The 14926-nt window shown below is 45.7% G+C and overlaps 1 protein-coding gene across 1 annotated transcript in view; it reads right to left on the reverse strand.

The window, feature by feature from the left end:
• ITPR2 (inositol 1,4,5-trisphosphate receptor type 2) overlaps window positions 1–14926 on the reverse strand; it is a 304126-nt gene that overhangs the window by 180941 nt on the left and 108259 nt on the right. Inside the window, exons 22-26 of the mRNA XM_054987843.1 lie at window positions 9462–9655; window positions 8731–8863; window positions 6406–6463; window positions 3772–3937; window positions 183–356 (exon numbers count right to left, since the gene is read on the reverse strand). Of these exons, the coding sequence (XP_054843818.1) occupies window positions 183–356; window positions 3772–3937; window positions 6406–6463; window positions 8731–8863; window positions 9462–9655 (725 nt within the window). The remainder of the gene's footprint in view (window positions 1–182; window positions 357–3771; window positions 3938–6405; window positions 6464–8730; window positions 8864–9461; window positions 9656–14926) is intronic.

The raw sequence follows: 14926 nt of genomic DNA on the forward strand, positions 1-14926 counted from the left end.
ACAAGCTCTCTCTTTGCTCCCTTCTGTAATTTGCACAACGGAACTGCTTGGAGAACTCCTGAAGAGGGAACATCTGAGGGGGCACTTTTCACTCGTAAGGGTTTTTGTAGTTGTGATTCCTAGGGGAAGCTGCCCTGTGTCAATACCACACAACAGACAACGATCGAGGCCAAGAACAGCACCTCAATGGGCTCTTCACCCCCTTTGGCTTGGCTCTCGCCCGGCTCGCCACTCTCGTAGCTGCTGTTCTTATCAACCCAAAGTTCAGATTTTTCTACAGTCAACCTCAGCTGGTCAAGATCAGCTTTGATTTGTTTGTAATTGTCCACATCCTGATTAGACACCAGCAACTGAACCTGTAAAAAACAGTAATTTTAACAAAAACGTTATTAGAGAAACAGAAGCAATTGTTACAATTAAGCTCCTCAAAAATCATGAAAACATTCCCCTTCCAAAAGATTTCAGAGTGGGATGTTCATAAAGAGGTCTACAGGGCTGGAATCACATACGTATGGCCACTGACGTCTCAGCCATTGATTACTCAGACTAGATCACACGTCAATGAGAGCATGAATGGATTCCACCGGAAAGCCTTGTGCTTGGGATCTTTATTACTGTACATGTACTTGAGTGAAACAGGTGTTTCATAGCGCAACAGCACATTATTCTTTTTAACCGTTTAATGGGAATATGCATCCAAAGAAGAACCACACTTTTGAGCACGAACAGCGGTAAGAGAGTGACACCTTTCGAACGTAAATCAGAATTAGGTAGTTTGAAGAAACTTTTTCTAGACATACAATCAGAAATGAACAAAATGTAAGTAATTTTGTAATAAAATATGCACTTTTTTGTGGGAGAAATAATCCAAAGGATTCAGGAAGAAACGGAGATACCCTTCTTCCGAAGTAGCTAAGGTTGCCTTTTGTCCCGGTTACTGACTCATACAGGCAGCAGGCCGGGGGAAGTTCCCAGGCTGCCAGAGCAGGACGAATCATGGTTCCAAGGTTCAGGCACAAGTTAGACAACACTCACAGCTTCGAGTCCACAGGGGTATTCCAGAATCAGGTTTAAGAGACGAGGAAATCCGTTCCCAGCACAAGCAGCAAGGTCAGTAGTAAGGGGAGGCGTTGCTTCCACACAGCCGCTCCCTTCCCTGCGGCATTGAAGCGCCTCTGGCGCCTCTCGGTATCCAGAGTTATTTTAAGGAATAAACGAAGGGCCACAATTATCGATAGACGTTTACTTTTTTTAAGTCAGGCACCCTACAACCATATGGGTCAAGTGTACCTCCCAAGGTCATCTCACAGACCCTATCAGAAGTAACCGGGGGATCAAACAAGGATGTCTTCTTGCGCCCCTTCTGTTTAATGTTTATATTAATGATTTGGTACATCTATATAAATAAGCCTGAATTCCATCGGCCAGAGCTAGGTGAAAATAAACATACAGGGGTACTCTTATACGCAGATGATGCCGTTTTATGCTCAAGGACTCCAATTGCACTTAGGAGACCCTATGAGTTATTTTGCCCAGCACTGCAGAGAAAACAACCTAGAGGTTAATTACTCTAAAATGAAAGTGATGGCCTTCGCAAAAAAAACCCCAAAACCCTCAAAATCCAGCAGGTAGCCAGATTTGGATTAGGAAAACCTTAACTGCTCAGGTAGACGAATGTTAAGATCTTACTGTTCTATCAAGCATTTTAAATTTTAATCTACTGTATTCTGAACGATTTTACTGATGTTTCTATTTATTTATGTGGTTCCTTCTTATTGGTGTTTTTAAGTGTTGGTCATTGACCGTGAATAAAAATTCATGTATTCATTCATGCTTGCTTCTCCCCAACAACAAATATCCTTCTCGTGGGCCAGTCGGGTCACAGCAGTATTGAGGGCTCCTTGGGAGAAGGGGAGCCCTGGGGAGCCAGCCCGGAACCAGCAAGTAGGCCCAGGAGCGGCAGACCCTTCAGGACCAACAGCCAGCAGCTGAGGCAGAGCCCCCGGCCCCCTCCAGCCCAGAAGCAACAACAGGTGCAACTCAGCTGATCATTCCCAGCCCTCCAGCATCGCCCACTCCGGGCCGCAGATGGAGGCTAAGGACAAGCCTGCGGGAGAGACGGCAAAGCGCACATCTCCTGGCCTGACGCCAGCTGCTTGTGAACCGCAATGAGTAGCAGCCACAGCATAAGTCCCAAGCAGCTGGCTGCAAGCCCAACCCTCCGGTACCAAAACCCAGCCAAGGAAGACCAGGAGGCATGGAAGCAACAAGTCAACACCCCTCTGACTCTTGCATGGCATCCGGCCTTGTTTCCTGAGGCTCCTTGGACCGGCCCTGACTCTGCCTTGGCCTTGCCTAGCCCTGGCACTTAGTCAACACAGAGGGTATAGAGGTATAGACTATATCAAGCCATACAGGAATATCACATAACACCAGGGCTTTTTTTTTTCAGCTGGAATGTGGTGGGACGGAGTTCTGGAACCTCTTGAAAATGGTCACATGGCCGGTGGCTCCGCCCCCTGATCTCCAGACAGAGGGGAGTTGAGATTGCCCTCCGCGCTGCTCAGCGGCGCAGAGGGTGATCTAAACTCCCCTCTGTCTGGAGATCAGGGGGCGGGGCCACCAGCCATGTGACCATTTTCTCCAAGGGCAACCCACTGAGTTCCACCACCTCTTTTCCCGGAAAAAAAGCCCTGCATAATACTAATGTTCAATATGTAAACTTTTATAAGCATTATATGGCAAATGGTTAACAATAAATAACCGTACCTCTGTTCCAACATAAAAGTGCTTCTATCCCAATGAATACAATAAATATCTAATTCAATTAATGCCAATTATAAATTCTATTCCAATTAATAATAGTTACAAAAATTACAAAAGATCGTAGCTGTTGATTGTAGTAGCAACGTATTAAATGTAAGTATTCAGTCTCTTTTAATCCTTTTTTAGATACGCCGGGATGAACACTGAGGAAGGCCTGAATTCTACATAAATAATGCAAGTTAGCATCATTTTCTTTTGCATAATTTATTGTACAAACAATGCTTTTGATAACCTACTTCTGCTAATCAAGGAAGGGGCAGGAAAACACACCTTTGAAGAATTCTGATTTCTGAAATCACCTCAGGCTTTTCCAACCCACTTGCCTAAACCGTATCCTTGCACAAAGTGTACAGAAGCGTAACATACGCATGGCCCTTGTTCCCTCTTATCCAGATTAATCATTATCTCCTGTTCTCTGGAGCTGGTTTAGTTTCTTTCCCAATTAGATCTTCCTTCCTCCACAAAATATGTCAGCCACTCAGCCACTCAACTGTCATTTAACAGGAGCAGCCACTGTCATTGCACCTCATTACCGCAGTCTCGTTTTAATAGCTGGTGGAAGGTCATTGGGCAGAAACCGTAAAATACTGAACAAAGCCTTCCCTACTGCTTGTTACTCATAGGGGTTCAGGAGGGGGAAAGCATTTTCCACCATGTTTATGTGGTACAGCCCAGGACCAACATTGCCTCCTACACGCATGCCCAGAGGCTGGGTGCCAGCAGGCTGAAAATGTGTGTTGTTGACCCTCTCTACTGAAAACGGATGGCTGAAGGGCCACCTGCACTGACTCGGGAGAGGGCAACTGGTAAAAATTCTAACTGAATTTGTATCATTATGAAGAAGCCTTACAGACATATACCAGAAACAACTTCAGGGCATGAAGAATTAATGACCTTTTAAAAATATATATAGATTTTTCAAGGCATGCTGTTGTGTGACTATACCTGTTTAAACGCTTGCAGAACTTCTGCTCGTTGGCTGAAATGTTTGAACAAGAGCTGAAGGGCCCCTGAAAGCAAAGGGGGGTAGTCATGCATAATCAGGTGGATGAGGACACGCAAAAAAGTCCTGCCCCCTTCATCGTCCAGCTGCACAGCGTTCTTTTCTTTTCTGCCCAAAAAGAAAGTAAAAGACACTGGTGAAAAAGCCTTTGCGTATCGCGGCCCAGGACAGATCTCAGGCTCTGTGTACGAGCCTCGCTCTCATCAACGGGGCAAAGTAAGGACTGGACAATACTGAGGATTCGGTCCATCCAATAAGATGCATCTTCAGGGGCCATCAAAATGGTGCAGTGTTACAACAACAACAGCAACAACAATAACAACAGCAACAACAACAACAAAATTTGATTTATATACCGTCCTTCAGGACAACTTAATGCCCATTCAGAGTTGTTTACAAAGAATGTTATGATTATCCCCACAACAAAACACCCTGTGAGGGGCTGAGAGAGCTCTGGAAGAGCTGTGACTGACCCAAGGTCACCCAGCTGGCTTCAAGAGGAGGAGGGGGGAATCAAACCCGGCTCTCCAGATTAGAGTCTTACACTCTTAACCACTACACCAAACACAACCCAATGAAATCAATAAAACTTTTAAGTGCTTCAGCTGGATTGAGATCATATTATTTATTATAAGTGCCCCAACACTACAGCTTGGATCCCGTGATAACCCTCCACCGACAGGGATCTCTTACAGTACAGCGAATGCTGCTCCTGGGGACAGGGGAGCCCGGGAACAACATGAGGGGAAAGTTAGATATATAAAATGGAAGGAGGTGAATTGGCAAAAATCACACACACACAGGTTGGAGGGGGGCTTCAAACCACTCAGTGGAGTGGGGGGATAGGGCTAGGATCTACCCCAATGAATTGCACTGAGTTCTACATCCTTTGAATCTGGCATCTGATCTCTTGACTTGTCCTTTGACAAGAATAATAAAGAGTCCAGTAGAACCCTTAAGACTAACCGATTTTATTGTAGCATAAGCTTTCGAGAGCCACAGCTCTCTTCATCAGATGCATCAGACAAAGAGAGCTGTGGCTCTTGAAAGCTTATGCTACAATAAAGTCGGTTAGTCTTAAAGGTGCTACTGAACTCTTTACCATTTTGCTACTACAGACTAACACGGCTAACTCCTCTGGATCTTTGGCAAGAATGAGATTTCAAAAATGGGAGTCCAGGAAGGCAATACACCTAAATAAAAGCATTCTTTTCTCTCCATGGTAAGGAGAAGCATAGGTGAAAAGACTATAGAGATTGGGATAATTCCTAGAGAAGCAGAGAGAAAACGGTATCCCCCTCACAATAAACCTTCACCCTTCCTAAGTGCCCCCCCTGGCAAATTCTTGCATTTGCTAGAGCAATGCTAGCAACCCTCTATCCAGGGGTGGTGGAGTGAGGCAACTGCTAAAGCTTTACTCTCTCAAGTACCAGCACCACCGCCTTTGTACTGATGCTACAAGACCCACGAGTTGTGTTGAGTATTAAGAAGACATCCCAGAGTCTTTTGGGATGATGACACCTGGAGGACAGGGGCAATCGCCCTCTCTGTTCATCAGCCCAGTGCCTTCCATGGCTCGTGCCTTTGCCTTCTCTCTCTAAAACAGGCCAAGCTTCCAAGGGGTTCTCAGGTGGAGGGAGCATGTCCAGCAGTACCACCTCCCTAGCCCTGGCTGCTGTTCCGTTGGCTTCAGAGCTGAGCCCGGAAGTAGTGGCCCCGGTTAGGGTGGCCCCTGGCTCTCTTCCCACGGGCCAAGAATGCCGTCGCCCTTGACCTGGAAGGGCCGAGTCCCCAGGAGGAGGAGGAGGAGGGAAGCTTTGCCCGCTGCCCTCCTCCCAGGCAAGCTGGCCCTTCCCTCGCTCTCCCTCCGCTCCTCCAGCCTCTGCCTCTTCACGATTTCCTCCCTGCCGCTCCCAGCCCCTGTCTCTTCCATCCCACTCCTGGCTCTGGAGCAAGCCTCTCCTCCTCAGCAGGTCATTGTTCACAGCCAGGTCCCGCTTCCCATCCCTACCCCGTAGGGTAGCCAACTTCCGTATCGGGCCTGGAGATCTCCTGGGACTACAACTGATCTCCAGGCCACAGAGATCAGTTCCCCTGGGGGAAATGGCTGCTTTGGAAGGCAGACTCTATGGCGTTATATCCTGCCGTCTTGAGGCACCGACCACAAATCTCCAGGAATTTCCCATCCTGGAGTTGGCAACCCTATCCCCTGGTGACCACCACAGGCCTGTCTCAACCAGCCTGCCCTTTGGCAATAAAGCCGACACTCTCCCCAGTCTCAGGGCGTAGCGTGGTGTGACTGTCTGGGCAGCAGGTTCCAGAAGAGACCGGGAACCCTCCGTGAGCCCAGTCAGGGGGGTGGGGGGGAGGCAAGGAAAGCATTATGCCCAGGGCCCAGGCACTCTGCTTTCATCCAGCAGGGGGGAACGCATACACAGGCATCTTTAATCTTTTGTAAACCTGATCTGGGTGCTTAACAAAGGCAGAAGCACTTCTTCACCACAGGAATCATATGAACCATCGGCAGTAATAGACAGTACTACAGCTGATACAGCAGGGCTCCTTTTGAAGCTTACCTGCCGGCAAACATAGTCTCTGCTTGAGCCGCAATTTCATCTATGTCAGGGACAACAGCTGCAAAAGAACATCAAGGGCAGAAACAGTTTTTATTCATTCATTCATTTATGTCATTTATAGTCCACCTTTCTCACTGAGACTCAAGGAGGATTACACAGTATGAGATTAGTACAATCAATATCAGGAACATTTCCATAAACAATGCCATAGGGTAAATAGATACAAGCTCACAAAGACATAGCATTAGTAGGAATCCAATACAACATAGTGGTGAAGTCTATGATTCCTAACTCATGAGCTGATCATCTGAGATCCCCTCCCTACAATACAGCCCTCCTACCTGAGTCAAAAGCCTTTTTGAATCATTCGGTTTCGCCTCGTTTATGGAAAGCAGGAGGGGGGGGGGCTCTCCTGACCTCCCCGGGCAGGCCGTTCCACAGGGTGGGGTGGGGGATGTATTGTGCCCGGGTAAGGGCTGCTGTCGATTTCACCTATGTGCAGGGCGGCACCTACAGGAGACTCTGTTTGGAAGAGCGAAGCTGCCGTGGAGGAGCATAGGGAGGGAGGGGGCCCCGTAGGTAAGCCGAACCAAGGCCATGAAGAGCTTTGTAAGTGATAACCAGTACCTTGAACTGAGCACAGTAACTAATGGGTAGCCAATGGAGTGACTGCAGGATATGGGTGGTATTCATGCTCCTGATAACAGTTGAGCCACAGCTTTTTGCACCAGTTGGAGTCTCCTAGTTATTTTAGATGGGAGACATATATAGTGCATTACAATAGTCTTGATGCTACCATAGCACAGATCCAGGAGGCCAAATCAGCCATGTTGAGGTAAGAAGCCATTGTCCAGGCTAGGGAGAGATTGTAGAAAGCATTTTCTGCATCTGCCTTAACCAAGTCAGACGAACTCCATCAAAAGTGGGGAGTACAATGTCTTTAAAGATTGCTGCCTTCCCAACAAGCATCACTTCCATCTTGTCTGGGTTCAGTTTCAATTTGTTGTTTTTCAGCCATTTCACCATGGCTGTCAGGCAGCGATCTAAGATTTCTACTGCATCCTGTGGGGACCTGGATAGTGAGATATAGAGCTGGGTGTCATCTGCACATTGATGACATTCAACTCCAGAGCTGCGAATGAGTTCTCCTAAAGGCTTTATGTAGAGGTTGAATAACATGGTGGATAAGATCGTGCCCCGTGGAACCCTGCAAGATAGCTCCCATTCAGGAGATAGCTGATCTCCGACGGCAACTCTTTGAGAAACGTTCCATGAGAAACGATTTAAACCAGAACAGCCACGATCCCTTCTTTACACTGCACTAGAAGCATTACTCAGGGAAAGTGGGTCACTACCATTTTTAACCCACTGTCGAACAGCACATACAGTCTGGTGCCAAATGAGTCACTAGACAGGTTCCAAATGGCCCCACACTGGAGGTGACCCATGGTATACCCCCAGGTGTTAGGAGTAATGGGATACCTAAATGGCATGCGACTGAAAGAACGCAGACCTGAGGCAATTTGTTCTCTGAATGCCTGTTCGGTTCCCCGACCACTCAAGAACCACAATAGTTGAATTCGGAGATGCTACGTTAATGCAGAAAGATCCGTCTTAACTCTGTGGTCAGCCCATGGATTGTAAAGGTCAGGGAGGCCCAGTAGTGGCCCACATATTGGGGTCCAGGACAGATTCTCCGCCCTATCTCTGAACGGGAAGGCAGAAGGTGCCCTTTCCAAACGGCATTCGAAGGTGGTGACAGAGGCATCAGGGAGTGGCAGCATCACACAGGAGTTCAGCTACTGAACAGAGAGCAGAACCTGGTGCCAGCGAGAGACGTTATCACCTGTGACCACAGCAACTTTGGGTACCCATTCAGAGGCTGTGCACCTCCACGGTACTTTCGGTTACAACCACAGCAACTCTGTCACCATCTCCAGAAGCCCCCAATAAGGACACCACAACCCACTTCCCCTTCAGTGGCACTCAGTAGTGGCAGGGGAAATCTTCCTTATGCCCCCATATAAGCCCCTGCGGAGGTCATCTCAGAATGCGATACTTCTCATGTTCTCTGCATAATGAAGGGGAGGGGGTCAAGGAGGAGGCGTAGGACTAGGAAACCAACTTGTACGTTTGCCATACCTACACGTTCTGGAAGGTGACTACTATTTAAAGGCTGCACATTCTCTGCATAATTCTAATTTTCTCAAGTGTGAATTTCTGAACCTTCTGGTTCAAGACAAATGCGCAGATGTCTTGTTTCCCCCAATGCTAACGGAAAGGAATCTTCACTTAGCATGAAAGATTATGTTTTAACCACTGTACCTGAAATCATGATTGGCGAGTCAGGTGAAGACGCAATGGAATTATCAATATTTTCACTGCTCTCTCCAAACTCCTTCTTGTAAATAGACAGCATGTAGGATATTCGGTAGTCAAGTCGGACACTTAGTATAAACTACAAAGCAAAAGGGCAACACAAGAGGCCAATTTTTTCCAGAGTTTCAGGAGCATCCAGGGATAGCATTTGACATCAAATTTACTTTGGTTGCATGAAGGAACGTTTTAGAAAATGCATTTGTCTTTAAAAATAGGCTTTTGTACAAAATTTGCAAACGTTTGAAAAATACTATTACTGCTGTTGTAACATGAACGATCCCGACACAGCCTTCTAGAACTGGAGCGCACGAGACTCGGATCGGAAGCCCGATCTAGTGCAAACAGCTGGTGAAGTGACTTTATGCTCAAGTCAAAATCCACTGCTGCAGCTCTACAAATCAAGCCACCCCATCTTGAATCTCCATCCAGATTCCTGAAGGTCCTGGCTCGCACACCTTCCCGAACTCTTAACGAAGACGGAGCAGCTCTTGCTTCACTGGGCAGCCCAATCCACAGTGATGGTGCAACCAGAGAAGAGTCCTTGGGAGGGCTAAAACTGCCTTCACCTCCCTCAAGAACAGGATGGAGGACCAATGGGATCACCCAAGCTCATAGTTAAATACATTAATAAGGAATATTAGTGCTTCTGTTTAATTTTGCAATGAAGGTCTTTTTACCTGTAGAATCTCAATGATTTTTAGCTTGGTGTCCATCACAGTCACATCTTCGCTCTCTACAGTGCCTGCTTGCTTGCTTGGGTGGACGCTTGGAGGCACTTCAGGCGCAGCAAGAGGGAAGATGGAACCTCTGCTCAGAACCATTTGGGTCATCATCTCTCCCACACCATGAATGGTCCTCATAACATTGTTTCCTACATATGAGAAACCAAAAAATAGATTTTGCTACTGGATAAGCACTAACTGTTTTGATATGCTTAATGCAGAAGAATATAAACTCAACATAAATACACGGCATTTTGCGGACAGGGATTAATATATCTGCGGGATCTCTATGTTCTCCGGAGGACACTCCATTCAGCGGATAAACATCTTCTGGTGGTGCCCGGCCCCAAAGAGGCTCGCCTTGCCTCAACCAGTCTAGGACCAGGCCTCCTCAGTCCTGGCCTTCACCTGGTAGAACTCTCTGTCTATGCAGACCCAGGCCCGGCAGGAATTGTTACCCTTCCATTGGGCCTGTAGGACGGAGATGTTCCACCAGGCATATGGTGGTTGAGGCAGGCTAACTTTTGGTGACTAGCCACCTGGCCCCATGGTTTGTTGTTATTGCTCAGTTGTGCAATATATGTGCTGCTGCCACTATTTTTTAGAAATCGCTGTTTTTATTGATATTTTAAGTTGGTTTTAAACTAAATTGTTATGCTGTTTTATATTTGTTGTACTCCACACTGAGCCCGCTTTCAAGGAGAGCCGACTAGAAATATAATAATAAATAATAATAATTTAATAATGAATAAAAAGGCCCAGTAGCCATAGCACTTCTATAAATGGCCAAATGGTTTTTTAAAAAACAAAGTCTACCAGCTGAATCAAATCAAGAAATTTCTTCAGCTCTTAAAATGAAATGGATTTCAGTGGAATGTGTTTGCTGACTAATTCGAAGAATAAGGAGCAAAGTTCCACTGAACACTTGAACTGGGCTTTATCCCAAGAAAGAAACATTTCAAAAGCATTTTCTGTACTCAGTTTTAAGCTCACGCTTCACTGAGAACACACACAGAGAAGTTATTTGTTGGGGGGCACACCACACTCAAATGACTTTTAGTAGCCAAAGAAAATCTGCAACACATCTCCAGGCTGACCATCGGCCTGTCTATATCTGCCAGGGTAATTGCACTGTTTTGCCATATAGTTTGTATTTTGTTTCTGCCAGTGTTACTGTGTGTGTTACTGTGGTTCTATATGCAGCCCTCTGAAGTGAGAAAGAGGGGGGCTGGATGGGTGCGTGACGTGTGCTGTGACTAGATGGTGGCTGTACCTGAGGGGCTGTAATACACAGGCTGTAAGTGAACTGCACTTTTTAGTCAGAGTGGATCTAAGGGGAAGCGTTCGAGTTCCAAGAAATTCTGTCTAGTTCAGTGCATCTGGGGAAGCCTCAGTGTTCTCCTTGGTCGATGAACACAGCTTAAGTGGCAACAGAGGGGAAGGTGAGTGGGTCAGGCAGTCTCTGTGAATGCCCGAGAGAGAGTCTGTCTACTCTAGTCAGTCAGGAGAAAGCCTGTCAGAGTGTCTAGTTTGGTGAGCCAGTTTGGTGTAGTTTGGAGAGCCTGTTTGGTGTAGTGGTTATGAGCACGGGACTCTAATCTGGAGAGCCGGGTTTGATTCCCCACTCCTCCGCTTGAAGCCAGCTGGGTGACTTTGGCTCAGTCACAGCTCTCTCAGAGCTCTCTCAGCCCCACCCACCTCACAGGGTGTTTGTTGTTGTGGGGATAATAATGGCATACTTTGTAAACCGCTCTGAGTGTGTGTTAAGTCATCCTGAAGGGCGGTATATAAATCGAATGTTATTATTATTATTAGTATTATTAGTTCAGTCAATCTGTGTGGAGAGAGTAGAGAGTTATTTTCTTATCTGGCAAGTGAAGAACTGAGGGAAATAAGCCCTTGTGAGTGTGTCTGTTTATTGTTTATATCCTAAGTGGTAACTGTGTGGAAAATTAGTCTTTGTGACTACATTTTGAAACCATGGCAATCCCGTTGAAGTATCTTGGGTTGATGTTTAGTGAAACTCTGTCATGGAAATAGATCCAGAGGAGTTAGCCGTGTTAGTCTGTAGTAGCAAACTAGAAGCACCCAGTAGCACCTTTAAGACTAACCAACTTTATTGTAGCATAAGCTTTCGAGAATCACAGTTCTCTTCATCAGATGCATTTGACGAATATCAGTATCTGCATCTGACAAAGAGAACTGTGGTTCTCGAAAGCTTATGCTACAGTAAAGTTGGTTAGTCTTAAAGGTGCTACTGGACTCTTTTCTATCTCTCATGGAAAGTCTACCAGGCCATAACAAAAACCTCAGTTTTGAGTACTGGGACCATCTTTAAATTTTACACCTCAAAAAGAGGATTTTTAGTTGAGCCAGCCTTGAAACTGTTCCAGTGTAAGGCCATCCTGCAGCTTCTATACAGTGCAGAGGTCTGAGGTTGGAATAAATGTCTGATTTCAACCCTAAAACCAATCCAAAATACCTTTTTAAAGAGAATTTTAGTTCTGAGTCAAAACACTTCAGTGGCTTTAGTGCAGGCTGAACTTGGGTTACCTTCCATCAAAGTCCATTTACACTTGGCCTTATTTAGATTCTTGGAGAAAGCCACGGAATCTTTCCACTAGTCCGCTCTTAAGACAAAGCAAAGCACCGCTGCATTCAGACGCCATCTGCACGGCTGGCTTTAACAACATCCTCCATCGTTATTCTCTGGTGGCTGATTTTTGGGGTGTCCCCTTGCCTGGTCTCAATATACAAGGCTGGGTCTTTAAAACTGATGCAGCATTGGACAGAAGTACCACTCTCTGTTCCAGATTTTCTCCCTGGTTCCAAGTTGTTCAAGATGGACCATGGCAGAGCCTCTTATTTGACCAAAATCACCTCTACTAGTCACAGAACGGTTTTAACTTCTCTGAGGTTTCAAACCATGCCTTCAGCCATTCCAGACAGTCATTATACACAAATACAGATCAATGCCTGCTTTTGTATTTGTGGATCTTCAGAGCTTGAATATCTTCCATACTATATTTTGTTCTGCCCAGAAATAAATTTCTTGGTGAAATCTTAAAAGACATTGATTTTTCCCCTGTAGTGGAAAAACTAGCCCTACTTCTTTTCCATTTGGATCCATGTGTCTCTTATAGAGTAGCAAAGTTTGCCCTGGCAATAAGAAAATCCAGGCTCAAGCTGTGCTTAATGGCTTGAGATTCCTTAACCTGAGTATAACAAAGGTGCTAATGTATTTTAATGTACTTTTATGCATTTTTAACATTATAATTGTATTGGTTATTGTTCATGTTTTACTTCTATGTTTTATTTGCTCAATTGTGATGGCCTTTGGCCACATGCAATAAACATTCTTCTGGTTCTACCGCACTGCACAGCTACATTTTGAAATTTCCTACTACTTAAACAAAAAGCAAACTCAAGAGGTACCCAAGCTGTATGTTCTTATCCAACATCTTGTTCCTAAAATACTAATACTTTTAGAATATCAAGTGATGCCCCCAAAACATGCACACATACACACACCTCAGAAAATTCAAGCTTCAATATCATGCAAAGGCAAGCAGTACAGCCCCAAATTTCTCTCCACCTGGCCTATGTATCTGAGCCAAAAAAGAAGTCCCTTCCCCTTCCTCCTCTGTAACCTTGTGGTGGTGGCAGCTGCTGCAGGCACTGGTTGGCCAACCAGCCTGTCAGTAGTTCGGAAGAGTTTCTGTCCTCTCATGTGAGGCATCCTGGGGCTATATTTCCACCGTGTCCCAGGAGCACCTCAGATACTGCTGAAGAGTTAAGGGACGAAGTAAGGGAGATTCTGGCCAAGAAGAACAGAACGAGAAAGACGTTCTTCCCACCAGCCCCACGCTGACTGAGCTGCCACCACCGCTTGCAGCCTCCACAACTGCCATTGGTCTACCAAGGACACAGCTGTCTACTGGGACAGGCAGCGGCTTTCCAGAGCCTCACACAGAGAAAGGCCTTTCCCGTCACCTGCTACCTGATCCTTTTCACAAGAGATCCCAGGGATTGAACCTGGGACCTTTTGCAAGCAAAGCAGAGGCTCTCCCTCTGCGCCAGCTCCCCACAGGCAGGCAGCCTACTCTCCATCACCACCCCAAAAGTCCACATGTTGGTGAATGCCAAGTGTTGTTCAGCTGGGCTCAAGAAGGAAGAAGGCACCGTGCTAAATGGGCAGGAAAGGCCCACGCAAATTGTGTTGATCTTAATAATTCTACGAAAGCAGCAGCCGCAGTTTCCAAAATACTGCCCTGGACAGAGCCAGTGTCTGTGAGCCCTTCTGTAGGCCTAGCATTGACTTACAGTTCTAGATATTTATTTTATTTACTTCATTTATACCCCATCCTTCTCCCTAGAGGGACATAAAGTGGATCACATTGTTTTCCTCTCCTTCATTTTATCCTCACACCAACCCTGGGAGGTAGGTTAGGGTGAGAGCGTGCGACTGAGCCAGTGAGCTTCTTTGACAGAGTGGAGATTTGAACCCAGATTCTAGTCCAACACTTTAACCACACTGACTAATTTGCAGCTTATGTATTACCTATATCCATATGTTTGTGCACACTTGTGGATGCAGAAGAGATTTGTAATTTTTTAAATGATATATTAAGAAAGGGCTTTGGTAGGAAGTAACAGCAAGCAGGTTATAGGCAGTACAACGGAGGGTTATTATTTACCTGCATATTTCTGCTTATATAAAATTACTTAAATATTAAGTATCTTTAGTGCATCTGCTGTTACTTTCTTTCTTATTGGCACACTTATTGGTACATTACTAAATTAACCTAGCAGTCCCTACGCTATTACTATTCACAACACGCATATCCTGCCTTTCCATCCGATCAGGACCACCAAGGCAGCTTACAACCAAAACCAGAGTATTATAAATCATAATATTATAAATCATCATAAAATCAATCAAAAACCAAACTAAAAAGCACGTATAACAAAGACAGCAATTAAAACATAAGGCAGGGGGGAGGGGTCATCGAGGGAACACCAGACAAAATGAAAAAGTCTTCAACCCACTGGAACGGGAGGTTTGGCAACTATGGCCAGGAGTTCTGCTGCCAAAACAGACCGAACCTACCAGCTCTGTCTGCAGATACTGGAAGTACAGGACCCCTTTGCATCTGGCATTATTACATTTAATCGTGCCCTACGGGTGATCGATCCGCCTGGCATGTGCAATCACTGCTTTGTCAGGAGCAGGTGTACGTTCGTTCCAGCTTTCGAACATGCTTACCCAAACCCTGGTTTTCCATGCTAGTGAGTGCAGCCAGCCGTGCTCTCAGCAGCAAAAAAAATTAAAAATAAACAAAATAGAATAATAATTAATAATAATAACATTCGATTTATATACTGCCCTTCAGGACAACTTAATGCCCACTCAGAGCGGT

This window comes from Eublepharis macularius, chromosome 9, assembly GCF_028583425.1.
Source record: "Eublepharis macularius isolate TG4126 chromosome 9, MPM_Emac_v1.0, whole genome shotgun sequence".
Classification (NCBI taxonomy): domain Eukaryota; kingdom Metazoa; phylum Chordata; class Lepidosauria; order Squamata; family Eublepharidae; genus Eublepharis; species Eublepharis macularius.